The sequence below is a fragment of the Engystomops pustulosus genome, chromosome 4, assembly GCF_040894005.1.
Source record: "Engystomops pustulosus chromosome 4, aEngPut4.maternal, whole genome shotgun sequence".
Taxonomy (NCBI): domain Eukaryota; kingdom Metazoa; phylum Chordata; class Amphibia; order Anura; family Leptodactylidae; genus Engystomops; species Engystomops pustulosus.
This window is the reverse complement of record NC_092414.1, coordinates 95,928,116-95,947,421: the sequence shown is the minus strand read 5'-3', so window position 1 is coordinate 95,947,421 and position 19,306 is coordinate 95,928,116. Positions and strand designations below refer to the sequence as shown.

Here is a 19,306-nt window from a genome sequence, read left to right as displayed (position 1 = left end):
AATGTCACTGTTTTATCATGCTTGATAAAAAAATATATCGATCTCAATAGCAAACGTTTATTTTATTAATCCCTTAAAGACCGCCCATATGAATTTCTCTGTCAGTCACTATGGGGCCTTAGGTTAGGCTGGTGGGTTTCTCCGTCGGCCTAACCTAAGGTCTGCACGGGCCCGCCGTGCAGGAAAGAGCAGTGCCTCCTGCTTTAACAGTCTGGATAAGAACTCTGTACCAATCCAGCTGTTAACAGCAGTCATAGTTGTGCCCGCGGGATCTACGTACCTTCAGAGGGAGAGGGCACCCTCTCTTCCCGAAACCCCACGATGCGATCGTTGGGGTGCCATTTTCACAACTAAGCAGCTGGGGAACTAATGAAGGTCAGGTTGCACAGTTCCCAGAATGGTAGCAATGAAAATGTCAGCTTATACCGGAAAGAATTACACTTTAGCCAACTCCATACTCCTAAGTATGGAAAAGTAATTGGAGTCAGAATATAGTCAAAGTAGTAATTTTTCGAAATAAAAGGTTTTAATTTTTTGTAAAATCTATTGACAACTAATAAAACCTATATAAATTTGGTATCCTTGTCATTGTACCGAACCAAAGAATGCCATTTGGAGTGTACAGTGAAAGACATAAAAACAGAGCCCAAAAGAAAATGGCACAAATTACTGCATTTTGAATTATATTTCAACTTCCCAATACAAGGCATGGAATATAAAATACCATCACTAGTACAATTTGTTACACTAAAAACAAGCCCTCATACAGCTCTGTACATAGACAAATCAAAAAGATTTTTGAAAGTAGGGATCAATAAACAGAAAGTAAAATGGAAAAAGTACAGAAGGGACAAAGGGTTAAAATGCCCACGTTACCATGGTAAAAAGTTTACAAATTCTCTGGGATAAAGGTTTGTGGTACCTGAGGCCACGTTCACATGTGGCATTTTGGTTGTGTTTGGAAATGCAATCCAAAGGCTTCATTCGTGATAACATATTTTGGTAACATTAAACATTTGGCAACTAAACCCAAAAAAACGTGCAATCGCAGGTGGAGCCGTTGGATTGTATTTCAAAACACTTCATGGCACCTTACACAGATAATACATTCTTAGATGCATTTTCTACTTTTATTCAGTTTATGTGGGTAAATTTTAGGGCTAAATAAACGTATTAATGCTAAATATTAGTGAATTCCAAATTAAACCTTGTTTGAAGTTCTGTTAACTACTTAAAGGATAACAGCATTTGAGAGAATGATGTTCGATTTGTGATCTTTCTAGCGTCATAATAAAACAAAAAGACAATTCTCAAATGACGATAACACAAAGTTGAGATATGGTAAATGTTAGTTAGTAACTAATTTGGGTAGTGAGACTATCAGTTTGAAAAACAGAACATTTTGAAAATAACAATTTTTTTCAAATTTTGTTTGCCAAATTCCCCTTTTTTCAGAAATAAATCAACCAAAATTCCCACTAACTTGAAGTCCAAAATGTCACAGAAAAAAAACAAAAACACTTGGGTAAGATAAAGCCTTCTAAAGTTATAACCGAATAAAGTGACAAAGGCTAGTTTTCAAAAATAGGCCTCGGTCATCAAAGCGCAAATGAGCTTGGTCACTAAGGGTTTAATATATTTAAAATATTAAATGCCACATATGAGCTTTATTTATATATTCTAGAGTATGCATTGTGTCTAGAAAGTTTTGGTAATCCTTCTCTATGAGTTGGAATTTGAATTTCTTATACATTACTACAAATGCAACTCATACCCTCATCAAAGGGTCATATCCAGTCATGTCATTGAAAAAACTCAACTCCGTCACATGCTTTGCACTTGAACTAGACTGACACGTCACCTGATGTGTGTTTCCTTTGTGGAGATATAATTGGACTGGGTGACTCAGTTTCTTAACCCATTGTTTTGTTAAGATGCTTAAGTTTCCATTCCATGTAAGTTGCTGCTGTCTGAAGGTTCTGGCCAGGAATGAAGTGTTGCTCAGCCTGCTCTAAACACATTCTTTCACTTATCTGCATGTCTTATTTTAGTAAAGATGAATATACCTTTTACATAACATTTCAATACTGTTAACACCTGACAATAAATTATATATACAGTAGTAACTAAATCCACATACAGACCACAAAGCAAGTCAATTTAAGGGGATTTATCACAATTGTGTGTTTTTGAACCCAGAAACTTGCATGTCAGTAGTTGCACTGTTATTGCCACTTATTCTGTGATTGCACCATCTTAGTACCAAAAAATGGCGCAATTATGAACATGTGACTTTTCAGTTGCAAACTCATGTCTCAGAGTTGTCCTATCCCCCCCCCCCAATGTCTCGGCCCTCCACATCTAAATCCATTGGGTTGGATTTGTCAGGGCTTGTTGACCAGTTATCCAGCATTCAAGGCCTTATATAGAGGGGCCTGCATGGGATGTTCCTGTCCACGCCTGCACACTACTCTTAGGCTACATTCAGATGACCGTTGGGGGTCCTGGGAATTAAAACTATATATAAAACTGTGTATAATGGACACTATAACAACAGAAGAAAAATGATAGCCCCCACCAATAACCTCAACACTGCGTATTACCTTGATAAGTAATTAATACCTATAATAAAGGTTATTTATAATATATTAAACTCAAGTTTTTACTTTCTCTTGCAGAATACATCAACTTTAAAAAAATGCCGGATATGCCAGTGACGCTGCAATATACTCCCCCAGATGGAGGATGGGGATGGGTTGTTGTCTTTGCCTCTTTCATTTCAATTGGATTTTCCTATGCATTTCCTAAAGCCATAACAGTATATTTCAAGGAAATTCAGGAGATATTCAACACATCATACAGTGAGATTGCATGGATATCATCTATCATGCTGGCTGTTATGTATGCTGGGGGTAAGTTGAAAATGTTGTATTTTTATTTTCACTGACAACTGAAGCAATTATTGGTTTGTTAACTACTAATTCAAATTAATATTAATATATATTATATTTATAATATGATGCCTCTATACCATTTAAAGGGTTTTGTCGACTAAAATTGACCTAAGAATAAGTGTCCAATATTGAACACAGCAACACATAAGACCCCATTGATAAGTTTAAACAGAGAATGGAACAGGAAGCAGAACACTTTCTATGAAGCGGCTGAACTAAATCACTGCTACCATTATAATGCATCTGCAGTTACCTAGTCTGACCACTACTGTGAACCGTTGATTTGGGAGGAGGGGGGGGGTTAACTTTTGGGTATTCAGCAATCTCATAGTAAGGCCCTATTGTATGGATATGTTTTCAATATTTTTAGATGGGAACGTCCTTTTAAGTTTAGCCCAAGCCTCTACCTCTAAGCTCTGTAATTTATGGAAATGACCAAGATGATTAGATTTATTTGTATAATTAGAACGTAAACCAGGCACACACGTTTTATGAAATGCATACCGAAAAAATGTTTATTGTGGCAATGTGCAAATTTGTGACCTTTCAGTCATACATACATAGTATGTGAATCATGATAAAAGATAAAAATACATCACAATCATCTCTAAATGGGCTGGGTACAACGCTGGCCCTTTACGTGCATCATATATGAGAATTATACTTAGAACATTGCTCTAGACCAGGAGTAGGGAACCTATAGCTCGGGAGTCAGATATGGCTCTTTTTTTGGCTGCATCTGGCTCTCAGACAGATCTTTAATAAATAGTGATGGCTGCTGTGTGTCTCTTAGACTGATCACTGGACACAGGCAGCGATGTTACCATTTCAATAAGGATAAAGATAATAAAGTACATTGAGTTGTATAGTGTACGATTGGCCTAGGACTGGAGGATCTCCTCTTCCTCCTGAAAAACGCAGTATTGAATAGTGTCCTATTAATTGACCAGCAAAAAACTTTTTTAGCGTTTTCAAAACTTTTTTACTTTGCTTAAATATTCACATATATACATAAACTTTCTTGTGCATTTTCATACAAGTCAACGTATCTTCACTTGTCGTATGTATAGTTATCGGCTAGCAAACATTCTTAGACTCCTTGTGAGTGGTAACGCTATATGCATAGTTTTATTAAGTCGCCTATTAGGTAATCATGGCGATGTTACCATTGCCTATGTCCTTTGTCCGACCCAGGCGCCATCGTCTAAGCCTGGGTCAAAGAAAAGAGCATGGGAGCGATGAGAAGCTGGCTGCAGGGAGCGCTAGTAAGTGAATATTCTTTTTTTTTTGCTGTGATTACCTATCTACTTGGGGGCATGTGCTGTGGCTACCTATCTACATGGAGTATGTGCTGGGGCTACCTATCTACATGGAGTATGTGCTGGGGCTACCTATCTAATGGAAGTATGTGCTGTGGCTAACTATACACTGGGGGATTGTGCTGTGGCTACCTATCTACTTGGGGGTATGTGCTGTGGCTACTTATATACTGGGGGACATGTGCTATGACTACCTATCTGATAGCTGCTGGTCTTTATAGGAACCTTTAAATCCACGAGTGTCGCGCACGCATGCTGCGCGGCACTCATTCTCATAGCAGATTACAAGAGCAATGGTAATACCACAAACCCTTGCTCTCACTGCGGTTAAAAGGTGCTGGTGGGGTCCTTTTGGCACTTTCTCCTCCTTGTGCTGGCACTGAGCTCTCAATGTCAGATGGAACTCCACCAGTATTGCCTCTACCAAAGGACACATATACTTTATCATTTTTCTCTAATGCTCTTCAGTGGAATAAAGAATGCTATGCTATCCTTGTAACATGGATCCAGCAGGGTGGCCAACCAGTATTCAGCACTTTTGACTATCTGGGCAACTCAGTAGTCATTTTGTAGACACTGTGGCCCATAAGCACATTTATAGTTGAATTCCACTGAGTTGGTACATTACATATGAGTCAATTGATGGGATAGCCAAACCTTCTTTGCAGTACAGATAGGCAAGCAGAAGCAGGGTGTGAACAATGAAAATGCACACACATGCCACTTTCACATGTCTATATAATTGCTCAGTAATCTTTGCACCACCAAATTGATCACATGCACAAGGCAATGGGTGTTCATCAACTAGGCTATTCCCAAGGCTGCTTCAAGGATCCAGCTATTGTCACACAGCACCTTGCTGGGCTTGAGGTTCAGCGGCTGTATCCACTCATCTATTGGCTCCTGAATTGGCTCCAACTGGAGGCAAGGACTTCTGTCTGGCAAAACTAGGTGGTGGCAGAATGTGAGCCAAAGTGCTTCCTGCCTCGGGTCCAGCCACCATTACATTAACCCAGTGGGCATTAAAGGAGATGTAACTTCCCTGCCCATGTTTACTTTTCCATGTCAGCTGTGGGGTGTACCTTGGGACTAATGGCATTGTGCAGTCACATCCTCCCTTTCCAGCAAGACAGGTGGCCTTGTCACTCAGGGGGCGAAGGTAAAGGCTGAGCCAACCAAAGCAACAGAGGGAGTACCAGGTGTTTCCAGGCTTTTTTTGGAGTCTCATCCACTGCAACTAATGTTTACTTTGCAGGTGCCTGGTCATATACAACATGCTCAGATTGTTTAGGCTTTGGGTGTGCTTTACAGACTGGTTATACAGTGTGCAAATGACATGTGTTCTGTCTTCTGAACTCTGCATGAAAAAATATCACACTGCTGATACACTGTTGGCTCTGTGTGCTCAGTCCCTTGGCATGCTGGTAAGTTGCAGGCAATGTCATGGCTATGGGCTGACTGCTGACCCATGCCACCATATTACATCTTTTGCTGGCCGACTAGGGCTTCCTTTATCTGAAGTATCACTGCCTTCGATCTATGTTGGGTCTAGGACCTTGTCATCACCTCTGGCATCATATACCACTGAGCATTCAGGCTTCCCTCCTTCTCTATCTGAACATTACATAAAACCCCAGCAGTTGGTAGTCGGGTTTCATCATCATTGTGGATCTCTTGTGATGGTTTACTATCCAAACTCTCATCCTTCAACTGAAGTTCTTGGGAATCTTGCATCTCTATGTCTGCAACTAGGGAAGGAGCAGGTGGATGGGCCACAGAATCTCAGCTATGAGAGTCATCATATAGCATGAGTGACTGCTCCATGAATTTTTTCTAAGACAGGGGGCATGGTTTGGAGTTCTTTGCACTTTTAACAGAGGTTGAACGTGGTGAGGATAATCCCATCAAAGTTGAGTTACTGTCTGCTATGTAATTGACCAATGCTTCAACTTCATGTGGCCTATCAAGGCCTACAAGTATACACTGCACACCCTGGCACTTGTTCGTACCAGAGGAAGTTCTAGCATGCTAAGAAGGACCACTTCCTCCTTAATTGGTGCTTTCATTTTACAGCACATGCAGTACTGTATGAGGATATAGGTAAAATTAGTAATAACAATGGGAGTACAATGCATTACTGTATGAAGATATAAATTAATTAGTACTATGGCTAACATTGTTCTACTGTGTGATGCAAACACAACAAAGACTGGTACTGTAAGGAAGTACTGTATGCAAATAGTACTAAAACTAGTACTGTAATGAAACACTGTGCAAGTGCAACACCCTCGCCGATGCAAGGCAGAGCTGTGTTTGCGAATACGTCCCACCATGTAGCTTGCAGCCTGTGTAGGGTCTAGTCAGCCCCACAGCATGTCACTACATCACACTACATAGTCCTTATAGGACACAGGGGAACATTGCAGTGGTAGATCCTGCCTGGTAAAGCAGGAGTTAATTGTTTTATGTGATGTCATATGTGTCAGCCAATCACATGTATTGCATCCTGTCTCTGTGAGCTGAGAGGTAATTGGAGGAGCAGCCACCACCTGACCAAGGGGAGATAATAAAACCCCTGGCCAGGAATGTTCTAGAGAAGACTCTTAGAGGAGTTCCAGTCAGACCAGAGAGTCTGAACAAGTTAGACAGAGAGAGAGAGGAAAGGGGTATCATCCTACCTTCAAGGGTGATACCTGAAGCAATCCAGGACAAGCTGAAGCATCCTTCCAGGACACAGCTACCTCCCAGCCTGCCATTGCATCCAGGCTGGTGATCTACATCCTGTGGCTCCCTCCAAATACCGCTCCAGTACTCCACCATCTTGTTAAAGGCACGTTGCTGATGTTCCTGTCGGTTCCAATAAAGAACTGTAAGTGTTTCTGTTCAACCTCTGCCTCTGTCTGGTCCCTGCTACTCCGGCTGTCACCATCACGGGCACCCTGTCCACCACACAGAGACTCATACTCTAGACACCAAAGGGTTGCCCCAGGGAGATCCGCTATAGCAGCCTCTCCCTCATCATTTCTTGCCAACACCACCCTGCTGGAGACCTGCCAGGCTGTAGGACAGCCCTCCGGTTCCCCATACCAAGCACCGTGACACAAGCGTGCTTAGGCCGCAACCGCCAGCCACTCAGGTACTGCGGGCCCAGGCTGTCTCCAGGCCCCAAGAAAAGGCTAGGCCCGGTGGGGGATGTTGCACAAGGAAACACTGTATGATGTTTTAAATGCAAATAGTACTAAGACTGGTCCAGTAGGCATTACTGTATGATTCTGTGAATACAGTATAGTACTGTATGATGCTTACAGTACAGAAAGTGGTACTGTAAGGTAGTTCTGTATGTGAACACTTTATGATGCAAATAGTACTAAGACTGGTAGTGTAATATAACACTGTATGATGCTGTACATGGAAATAGTACTAAGATTGTCCGTGCACTATAGCAGACTATGAGTTATAGAACATGAAGTTCTTCAGAGTAACCTAAAAAACACTATCATTTCAGATTTCTACCAGCCCCTTTTCCTTTCCTAACTAAATTGAAAGTCCTTAAATTGAAAGACCTCCCCTTAACTTTGTTTCCTCTCTGTAATAGGGACATGTGACCCTGCCTCTTATACATGCTGCCTGTTTTCTAAGGAACTGAGAACTAGTTGATTGGCTGCTTAACAGTCAATCAAGCAGCTTGCTGCGATTCATTCAGCCTTGGGGTTGGGGGTCAGCATGGATCCCAACTTTGAAGTTCAGGTCCACCCAAAACTAGTTATAACCAAGAGTTTACAGTTTTTCATTCAAACAGTTCTACTAACCAATATCCCATGGTTACAAATGCAATACAGAGAAAATAATCATCAGCAATCAGTTCAGGGTCAGAGAACTGCTCCAGACTGTGCAGCCAGATCTTATATATCCAAAATATTAACCTCACAATACATTTCTATTCACATAAAGGCGGTGTGGTGTTGATCCATGGGCAGCCTTTTAACATATCGCATATCTCTGACCTGACTCTCAAGGACAAGTTCAGAGTACATTAAGCAGGGCACAGAAGCTTTTATGCAGAGGAGAATGTTACGAAGCTTCTGATAATGTTTCACATTTACATTATTGGCCCAGAAACTAGGTATCTCAGAAGGAGAGAACATCTGTAAGGCATACATTTTATTCTCAGCTTCACAGAAAGGAAATGAGCTCTTCTAAGAACTGGTAAAATTAGCATTGCACTTTGTCCCATAGTTTGACTTTTCTGTATTTAGTAAGGTAATACCATGCAGTGGTTTACAATCAAATATAAAATTATGATTATGAATAAAAAAATTTAAGAAAAATAACTAGGTAGACCATTGCTTTATGAAGATAATATTGCCAGTAATATAAATGTTTGAACATGAAATGCAACACGGTGTATTTAATCTGATCCCTTTCCACAAACACGAGGAGCACAATAGAAATGCTAATATCAGTGCTTGAAGTTTTTTGGCTTGTTCTTTACATTACAACCGGTTATGTGGGTGGATATCTGATAAAAATTCCCAAGGACTACCACCACTTGCACTGTAGAATGGGTGTGACTGTGTGCTTAAAGGTATCCATATAGGCAAATATAGGAGGGGCGCAGGAGAGTTCTTGGATAAGGATTAACATAACCTCCCTCAGAGACAAAAACTAATCATGGATGTACGTAATATACTTACTGTTATTATTTGTCAATTTTTAACTTGTCTGCTAACTTGTCTGTCTTATATAGTAATATTTTAGTCTTGGAGAGTGGAGTAGGGAATCTGTTTAAAGTATTATATGGTTTTCTGTTAATGTATTTATGAAATATAATTTTTCAATATGCAATCCATGTCAACAACCAATGCTGCAATTAATTTTAATAAATTATATAATGAATGATACTATGCTGCAGGGGTGTAACTACAGCCATAGCATCCGCTATGGGGCCTGCAGTGTCAGGGGGCCCCATCATCCGACCTGACACAATAAAGAATGGAGGATGCGCACCATTATATCTATATTGTACAGCACATTGTCCAGCATAACATGTATATAACATATACTGTGATATATAAATGCAGTATTTGTGATGTGTATATGGTGTCTGTATACACTGTATGTGAGTATGTTGCATATGGCACTGTATGTGTGTGTATATGCACATGAGTGTATTTATATGTGATTGTAACTCGCATGTGTAAGTATAATAATATGTACTAATAAGTGGGAAGGGGGGCACCATGCAGTAGCCTGCTAGGGGGCCCTGTTTCTCCTAGTTACGCCACTGCAATGCTGATTTCTCTTCTTACATGACCTCCATTATATAAGGCATTCAAGAGCCGCTGAATTATGGAAGTGTGCAGAATCACATTGTCCAAACACATAACTACATTTTTCGAACAGTTCTGCAACTTATATTAATCAATAAAGGCATACATGAGGCTTCAATTTCCAGAAACATATTTGATAAAGGACAGGAAATAGAGAGCAACAGGACCACCACCTGGATACTAAAATTAAGTAGATACAGTTAAAAACAAAGATATACCATAATATCACCAATAAATGTAATGTTATATGGATATTATGCTCTTTCTTTATTTATTCGGTGGATATGAGTCTAAGTGCAAAGTATCAATACCAATAGCATTCCATTTTGGCATGCAGGGCTTCTGTAAATTAACCTTGGTTACTGCACTGCACATGCCCAAAGTACTCTGGTTTGTACCAGAAATATTGGCACCTTCACAAAGGTGCAGCGTACACTGTGTGCAGCTCTCACTAGCTTGCCCTTCCCCAGCCTGTTTGGATGGTGAATTATTCATGCTCCCAGGTTCACTTCTTGCTTTACAAGATCTTTTATATTTTTACCGTATTGGTTTCTTTGATTTCAGTATGCACTACAGGATTTATGGCACTTACTGTGTGCTATCCTTTGTCATAAGGCTTTGTCATAACTCGAAACTTGTAGGTTTACCCTACACTGTCCACATCTTTGTTGAATTATTTTTATACTAGATTATTTTTGGAGTTCTTAAAGAACAGGAAATATACTTTAAATAGCTATCAATTGAATGAATGCTGGCTCAGCCAATATCCTGTTCAACTCACTGCCCGATTCCCACACACGCTTAACTCAGATGTCAATTTCTTCTTACAGCAATGTATCTCTCAGAAAAGTGCAGAAGCAGACAGTTAAAACTCTAATCTCCTAATCTTTTCTATCCCAACACTTGTTGCCAAGAGATAAACAGGAGAACATCATATATGGCTTGTGGCATCCATTGAAATCTTTGGTTTTTACCACTAGCATTAGAGGGTTTCCCTGACAATAAATTGATCATAAATTTTCCCCTGATCTTGATCTTCAACTATCAGCTGTTATCTATAAGGACACTTTGCAGTATATATCTATTTATACTGTAATGATATCACATCTGACCTCCCCTATTAGAATGATGACCTAAAATGGGACATGAATACAGAGTTTCTAACTCCATTAAAGCTGTAAAGTTTCCCGCTTGAAAGAAGTTCATTACCCCACTGTATGAATATGAATATTGGAGATCAAACTCAGCCCAAAATACTACTTTTTTAATAGGCACAAATTCATATAAGACTTCACACTCTCTATTGTAGTTCTGAGTATCTACTCTATAATCATAATGGCTTCTGATAACATTGCCTAAAGATTGTATAGAAATCTATATGAATTGAATTATTTAGCATAAAGGAATGAATGCTACTAACAAAACACATGTACAGTATTACTCATCTTGATATCTATTGTAGTAAAATGTTTTTCCCTTTTTTGTTTAATCGAGCTGTTCACAGCTCAAATGATCACCATAAAAATTGACACTAAGCACAAATTGAATTTAAGAGACGTCTGCCTTTACTAATGTTGTATTGTAGCATAAGGGCAAAGTAAATGAGCCTGAGTTGTTTTTCCTTTGTGCTTTAGCATAACCACTTTACAAAGTCAGTTGTGAGAATTTCTCCTTGGGCATTTCGACTGAGATATTCACAATGTAGCAAAAGCTCTATTAGTTATCTGTGTCCTTACTCTTTGTAAATACTGTATGTAGCCTTGCCTTTTTCTTTCTCATGATTTTAACATTTCCTCTCCCTTTGTACTTGCTTTAAATAGTTTATTTTTCTTAACTTGTAAGACAAATAAAGATTAGAGAGCCACGTAAGAATTACGTACTGAGGATCTTCTACAAGAGAATATTAGTGATAATGCACAATTTTTTTTATCAATGGTTATCAAAGTTTTTCTGTCCTTTTTCCTATTTTCATGACAACAAATGCTCTCTTAGGTATCATTGTACAATTTACATTTTTTAGATTATTTTCATTATTATTAAAAAGCTAGACAATTAATTCTAGAATCTTTATGTACTAGCTAGATTGAAGAGTAGCTACTAAAACATCTTTTAACCTTAAAAGGGGTTTTCTACATTGAAGATACTGATGACCTATTTATTGATATGTTCGACACAAAACCTTGAGGAAGGATTTATATCAAAATTAAAAGCTTCAACTCTTTTTGCTACTATTGCAGTACAATTTTCCTTTGCATGCATAACATTTTTAAGGGATTCAGATTTAATTCAGAGTCTGACTCTCAGACTCTTGCTGATGCTGACACACAGAGGATGCAGCTCTCTCTGTGTAGTGGCCAGAACTGGGAACTTTAGCTAAGCTTCTATTGAAAAATATCTTAATTATTTTAACCATGTAATGGTTAATTTCCAATGCGGCATTGCAGGAAATCTATCATTTCAGGGCACTTGAGACTCCTAGTAGCACAACATCTTTTCACCATCTTATTTTTGAGGACTTTTTCAAACAAATACAGAATATCCATAGCAAAGGCATCAGTACTATGGCTAAAATTATCAGAATAATGTTAATTTTTGAATGAATAATCTATTAATGTGTGGATGCTCTGTATGTCACTTTTATATGAAATTCCATCACAATCCATCTTCCACGTTATGTGAGGCAGTCCACAGCTGGATATAATCTATGTTATGAATAGCTGGCCTTCGAAACTACCTCTGGCTCCTGTAGTGTTCCTTTGACTCCCAGGCATGTGATACATCACCTTCCATGAGCATCATACATTATGCCAACTGGGATACGTTATTTCAAAATATAAAGGTTCTGGATCATGACTCCTGCCCTGAAGTTAATGAAAATGTATACCTATAATAATGTCTCTGAACAGACTTATGAATAAAGCTTTAGGCAAACTGTCCATATAAACAGAAGTTTGACATATTCTGTAATCCACTATGCCGCTATAAATGTACAGTGTATACTAAACAACAGACTGTTAGGATGATTAATATCAAATATTAGCAAAATGGCTTTAAAAATCTTGACAGACAATTTCATTATAAACATAATCCTTTATATCACTCTAAATTTAATTTCATTTACTTGCCATTTCATGGGACAATTAAGTTCTTATTTTCTCAAGCCGTGCTCCAGCTGGCCATGTAAGCTAGGACGTCCCTCTTGTATGTGCTGTCTATGATAGATAACAAGTGTTTCACTGCTTGTGCCAAGAATTAAATGCAGACGAATCATCTTAATTTCTCAATAAAAACTTCTTGATAAGGCAGAAGAAGATTTGCTTTCACTGTATGTACAAAGGACTAGAACAACAAAAATGTTTTAATCTCTTCTTGTGTTGATCATAGCATCTTGTTGGCTACATATATAAACCGAGCCGAGAGAGGTTTTAAAATTTTTAAAAATAATTTTCCTGGTTGGGGAGGAAGAGGGAGTTATGGACATGGTCTTGGGTGTAACTACAGGGGTAGCAGCCACAGCAGCTGCTATGGGGTCTGCAGTCTGAGGGGACCCAAACATGTGACACACTAAATAATGGAGAATATGCACTGTTACATACATATTATGCTGCACTTAGTTCGTTAAACACAACAGAGCCAATCCACATGAAAGACAAAATGAGGGAACTAAAAGTTGACACTACATTAACCCCTTGGAACCCATGCCGGTTCAGCTCTATATCAGGAATCACGAGATGTCAGCGGCAATCTACCGCTGACATCCCCGTGTAACACCCGCGGTTGGAGGGACGAGGCATTTAAATGGCTGCAGGGATATTCCCTGCTCAATCGGTGCCCCCTACAGCATTTTAGGGGCTGAGCATAGAGCAAAGACCCAAGGGCTGTCCATAGTAAATGCCTGTAAAGTCCTAAGACAGATGGGACCTTACAGGCAGTGTGTTAGCCTGCACATTCACATAGGCTGATGGTGCTAATACCCTGCAATACAATATTACTGCTTGCTATTATCATAGTGTAATAAAAAGGGTGTTTCTCAGAAAAAACATATTAATAACTTATCCTTGGGAAAAAAAAGGATAACATCTTTAAAGTAAATGGGTCACATGTATCATTTGCTTTTTTGTGACTTTTCCAGGTGCAGTGGTGAATTTGCTCATTTTTGGCACCTAAGACAACCCCCCTTCAAAGTTCACCATGTTCACTTTTTCTGCAGTGTTCTGCAGAGTTATCACCTGATTCAGAATGTTTTTTCAGAAACGCTCTAGTCCCCACCAGATAGATTAAAGTTCATAGAGATTTAAAAGGAAATTGTTGCAAATTCACTAAAACTGCATAATTCCTCAATAAGCTGATTTATAGAACACTACCTTTTGCTACCTAGAATGGCAGCCCCCTTACCATCAAGCATGACTTTCTGGGAAGCCTTATGACCTGATGTGGGATTAAATCCAAACAATTACATTTCTTCCAGAAGAAACAGACTGCCAACTGTAGACAGCACTGTTTTGACATGGTTATGTCTCAGTACAGTGTAGGGAACTGATTTAGTTGAGCGAGAGGCTATTGACAAGGGTCAGGGAGTAAGAGTTCTCCTTACGGAGAGTTTGCCAATTAAGACCACCTTGCAGGTGTGTGGAGACTTATAGCCATTGATGCTCCAATAGATAATTCTGGAAAATATACAAATAAGTTTTTCTAGATGGGACAAGACCACACCTCTTTTTCTACCTTGAATGCATTTTTTTTACATGTGAATGGGATTGAACATATAAAGGAAAGCTTAAAGGGGTTTGACCATGAAAGAAAATTCTCAAATTTAAATCCCCTTTCAATTATGTTAACACAATAAAGATCATTTTTACCCCCTTTACAATTTTACTCAGTTTTATTGCTGTTCGGCTCCTATCACTCAGTGATGGTCAGTGTAAGATTTCCGGAGTGTGGGCGGGGACTAAGCAGACACAGTGGGGGTCATTTACTAAGGGCCCGAATCGCGTCTTTACGTCGGGTTGCCCAAATTTTACCATTTTGCGCAGATTTTCCATGCATTTCCGCAGGTTTTTGGATTGTGATGCATCAGTGCTAGTATGCACGCAACGGAAATCATGGGGCGTGGCCATCGGAAAACCCGTCGGATTCAGAGAAAACGCTGTATTTTAAAAAAAAATGTGTCGCATGACACGCACTTACCTGCACCCGGCCTAGTTTGGTGAACTTCAGTGCACTCCGACGGACTTCAGCACAGCAGCGACACCTGGTGGACATCGGGGGAACTACCTTAGTGAATCGCCAGAAGACACGAATCAGCGTCGGAGAACCCGCTGCTGGATCGCGAATGGACCGGGTAAGTAAATCTGCCACAGTATGATCCATCTAGTTCTTTGAGCTGAATTTGTGGTTAGATTATCAGGGTACAGGGTTTATATACACTTTTATTTACCTTCTGAACATTGTACTAGTATCTGACACATAGAAAGAGATATGAGACAGATCAGAGATGAGATGATGAATCCATGACTTATATATTACACACAATGACACTCTCCAGCCCTGCTACATCTCTACTTTCACACTATCAGATCTGATGTGCCTCCCTTCCCCTTCCCAGATAAATAACTTCTCTGCCTGTAGCTTTAAGGTCTCCTCTTGCTCCTGCTTTTGTTTGCTGGCAGGAAGTCAGTGTGTGTCAGTGTAAGCTCCTGGAATGAGGGAGGAGGCGGCTAGAGACAGAGAGCAGAGAATATCTCAGCTCCACAGCGTTAGAAAAGCAAGATGGCTGCTGACCCTAAAGTCGAAAGATACATTGTTGGAAACCAGGGCAACTAAAATTGTGTACACCAAGACTGATAAAGACAGTTTGGACTCTGTGAAATGCTTTTTGTTGATAACAGTGAATTAGAGAATGTGTTATTTTGTTATCCTGATTACATTTAAGAAACTTGTCTTTGTAAGAATACCCCTTTAAAAGGACATTTATTAAACTACCTGTGGATGAGGTGGGTTTAATGCTGTAAATACTGGTGTCTATAACTCAGATGCATGTTAGGATCTAATTACTCTCTGCACGTGAACCCTTTAGGAGTGGCCTTAGGCTTAACTAGTTAATCTGCTAGTGAGAAACAGTTATCGGTTGACTTTTCTATTTGGGTGTTTACTACTGAAACAGCTAGGGTAGTGAAGATTTCATAGAGTCTAATGTATGCTTAAAGGACCCCAGAGCCCCCACATGCTGCAGATTCACAGGCAGTTAAAATGTGGAGGAGCACTTCCTCTCTCCCACTATGTCTCTGTTGCAGTAAGATTATGTCAGGCAAAGGGAAAGGGAAGCAGAGGGAAAAAGCAGAGCAGGAGGGAGAGATATATTAACAGCCAGTGAATCTGCAGCACAGAAGGGCTCTCAATGCTGCCAGAGTAGCTTTTCAGTTTAATTAGCATAGTTCTAAATGTTGTTTTTAGAAGGAAGGTCCTGGATCTATGAGTAAGAGTCTCTGGCTTATCATGCTTAATTTTGATATTAAAATTCTTTTTAGAGGTAGGTTCGATGCACACAACTGTATGGGGGCCAGTGATAAGATCACACAATTTGCTGCCATATCACTGTAGAGGTTTTTGGTGCTCACTCCCCCTCCCTTCTTTACCTGGTCGTGAACACACAGTCATGTACATGAGGCCCTAGCCTGTTTAACTATAAGATTTAACTATATACTATTGGCTGGCAAATACCTATATTGAGATAAGGATATCTAAAACTTAATGTAGCCAACAACAGTACTATCAACATGTACATAATAGATGCTGTTATTGATTCATAAAGAATTGACAGTTAGTCAACCATCCAGAGAAAATAACTGTGTTTACAGGATGTCCAAAATATCCCTGAGGGTTAATTTGCAGTATGGGATTGAAGTGATAGGGGTATTTTTATACCTATCTATAGATTCTAAGGACCTGTTGCCTTCTTCAGGCCAGGCTAAGGTAAAGGTCCTGTATAACTATTACTGTCTAAGAAACCTAAACTAAAAAGTTCAAAGCTGTAGAATGTTACATGTATAACAATTCCTTATGGTTTTTTAGATTTCTGATTGTGTCCTCCTGAAGAAAGCTTCTATGTTTATGTGACATCACATGACCATGGGCAGATTTCTGTCCACTGGGAGTAAACCTAAAAGCTTTCTATGGTGGGACAACAACCAGAGATCTAGAAAACCATGAGGGATTGTTACAGAAAGTAGATTGGGAAATTGTATAACTTTTCCTTGGACAAACCATATTGAATATTTGCTTAAAGTGGATAACCCCTTTAAATGGAAATGGAGCCTGTCCCTAGTTAATTTTTAAGTGAATTTCTGTAGGCTTAGGTTACATTATTAGGGGAACCAGGAGAAATTAGTGTAACCATAGTAAGAGTTTACTATAGCAAAGCCATTGCTTTGATGGTTGCTGATTTGTTTTGGTTCCTCTGATAATGTAGTTTTCATCTGCAAAACGCTTATGAAAATAACTTATGGATAGGCACCTATTTTGTTTAACCTTTTTAAAGGCCTTATATGCAGTATCCAACATAGGAGTACTTAGGATGCCTACCTCCCTTTTTGACCTGTAAAGTCATCCATATCCTTGTATCTTCAGATATACCCTTGTGAAGCAAATTCAAATCCCATAAAATTCCAAAAGATTATTAGAACTGTAAAAAGTAAAAAAAAAAAAATCACACATGGAATAGAGCCTTCCTATCTACTGGTTTTGAATGACATAATCCTTACTATTGATTTCTAGCCATGAGTAAGGATCTTTCTATCCAAAACATGTAGATGGTGAGTCTAAAAGCATTAAAAAGAATCATGCATGGAACAGTAAAGTTCTAATACACTTTTGAAATTTAAATTCCAAAGTTGCTGGTGTTACATAATAATTCCTTTATTTATATAGTGCACACAGATTACACAGTACTACACATAACTTGCCAAATCAGTCCCTGTCCCCAATGGGGCTTACTCTTTACCAGTATGTTTTGGAGTGTGGGAGGAAACCCATGCAAACACGGAGAGAACATACCAACTCTTTGCAGATATTTGATGTGGATGGGACTTGAACGCAGGACCCCAGCGCTGCAAGGCTGTAGTGCTAACCACTGAGCCACTATGCTGACACATCCATTGTTTTATACTTCCATTCTTACCTAATTGTCAGAGCAGCATCCTAACTGCAATAGGGTTTCCTGCCTCCACTCCTAACTCACCTTATGATTGTTTTTCAGTCCTTCAAATTGCATTTTTTTCTGTATTGAATGCAATCTTTTTTTTCCTGAATAATTAATTGACCATACCCCTTATGCTGTTCATTCATTAGGGACTGGAAATAGAGCTAGATCCTTTATTTATACTTGCTATAAATAGCTATTATCAGCATAAAAGTTAACTTTTAGAATATTTTATTTGAATCTTTTAATAAAGGTTGCATTGTATAATATCATGAAGTCAGAAGAATAATAATTAGAGATGAGCGAGCACTAAAATGCTCGGGTGCTCGTTATTCGAGACGAACTTTTCCCGATGCTCGAGTGCTCGTCTCGAATAACGAGCCCCATTGAAGTCAATGGGAGACCCGAGCATTTTTCAAAGGGACCATGGTTCGGGAATAAAATGTGTTATTTAATTGAAAAAGAATGTCTTCTGATAAGTTAGCAGATGTATGCAAACATCTGCAATCTATTCTTCACTGTTCCGCGCGTATATTATCTCCCGACAAGTTAGCAGATGTGAAGAACAGTGAAGAATAGAATAAAAACAGTGAACACAGTGAACACAGGATCATTTAAGTGAAAAACACAGTGAAGAATAGATTACAGATGTTCGGCACATCTGCTTACTTGTCGGGAGAGGAGATACGCTGTCCCGGGATCCGCTCCTCTTCTTCCACTGAAGTCTCCCCCGTGCTGCCAGCGATGTCTCCCCCGTGCTGCCCGCGTTGTCTCCCCCGTGCTGCCCGCGATGTCTCCCCCGTGCTGCCAGCGATGTCTCCCCCGTGCTGCCAGCGATGTCTCCCCCGTGCTGCCCGCGATGTCTCCCCCGTGCTGCCTGCGATGTCTCCCCCGTGCTGCCCGCGTTGTCTCCCCCGTGCTGCCCGCGATGTCTCCCCCGTGCTGCCAGCGATGTCTCCCCCGTGCTGCCAGCGATGTCTCCCCCGTGCTGCCTGCGATGTCTCCCCCGTGCTGCCCGCGATGTCTCCCCCGTGCTGCCCGCGATGTCTCCCCCGTGCCACGTGTATCTTCCGACAAGTAAGCAGATGTGCCGAACATCTGTAATCTATTCTTCACTGTGTTTTTCACTTAAATGATCCTGTGTTCACTGTTTTTATTCTATTCTTCATTGTTCTTCACTGTGTTTGTTTAATTAAATGCTCGATCTCGAGCAGGGGAAATACTCGTCCGAGCAACGAGCCGTTTCGAGTACCTTAATACTCGAACGAGCATCAAGCTCGGACGAGTATACTCGCTCATCTCTAATAATAATACAAATAGGAAAAACCAGGGAACCCTATGGCAATGGAAAATATTTGAAGACAAACAAATAATTTTCATTCTCTTTGTTTACACGGATAGAATTACTGACGTGTGTTGAACTTTATAACCTAAATGAATTGGGGAATACATTTTGGCAGTGTTCTCTTTACTTAGTTTTTTTTTATAAATCTTTTGGGCTTTTCA

General features: G+C 39.7%; 1 protein-coding gene across 2 annotated transcripts in view; it reads left to right on the top strand.

Moving 5' to 3' along the window:
- The window catches only part of LOC140126862 (monocarboxylate transporter 2-like), a 56,804-nt gene that overhangs the window by 17,817 nt on the left and 19,681 nt on the right, over positions 1 to 19,306 (top strand). For both annotated transcript variants that reach the window (XM_072146815.1, XM_072146816.1), the window contains exon 2: positions 2,679 to 2,912. In XM_072146815.1, the coding sequence (XP_072002916.1) occupies positions 2,699 to 2,912 (214 nt within the window). In that variant the 5' untranslated portion in view covers positions 2,679 to 2,698. The remainder of the gene's footprint in view (positions 1 to 2,678; positions 2,913 to 19,306) is intronic.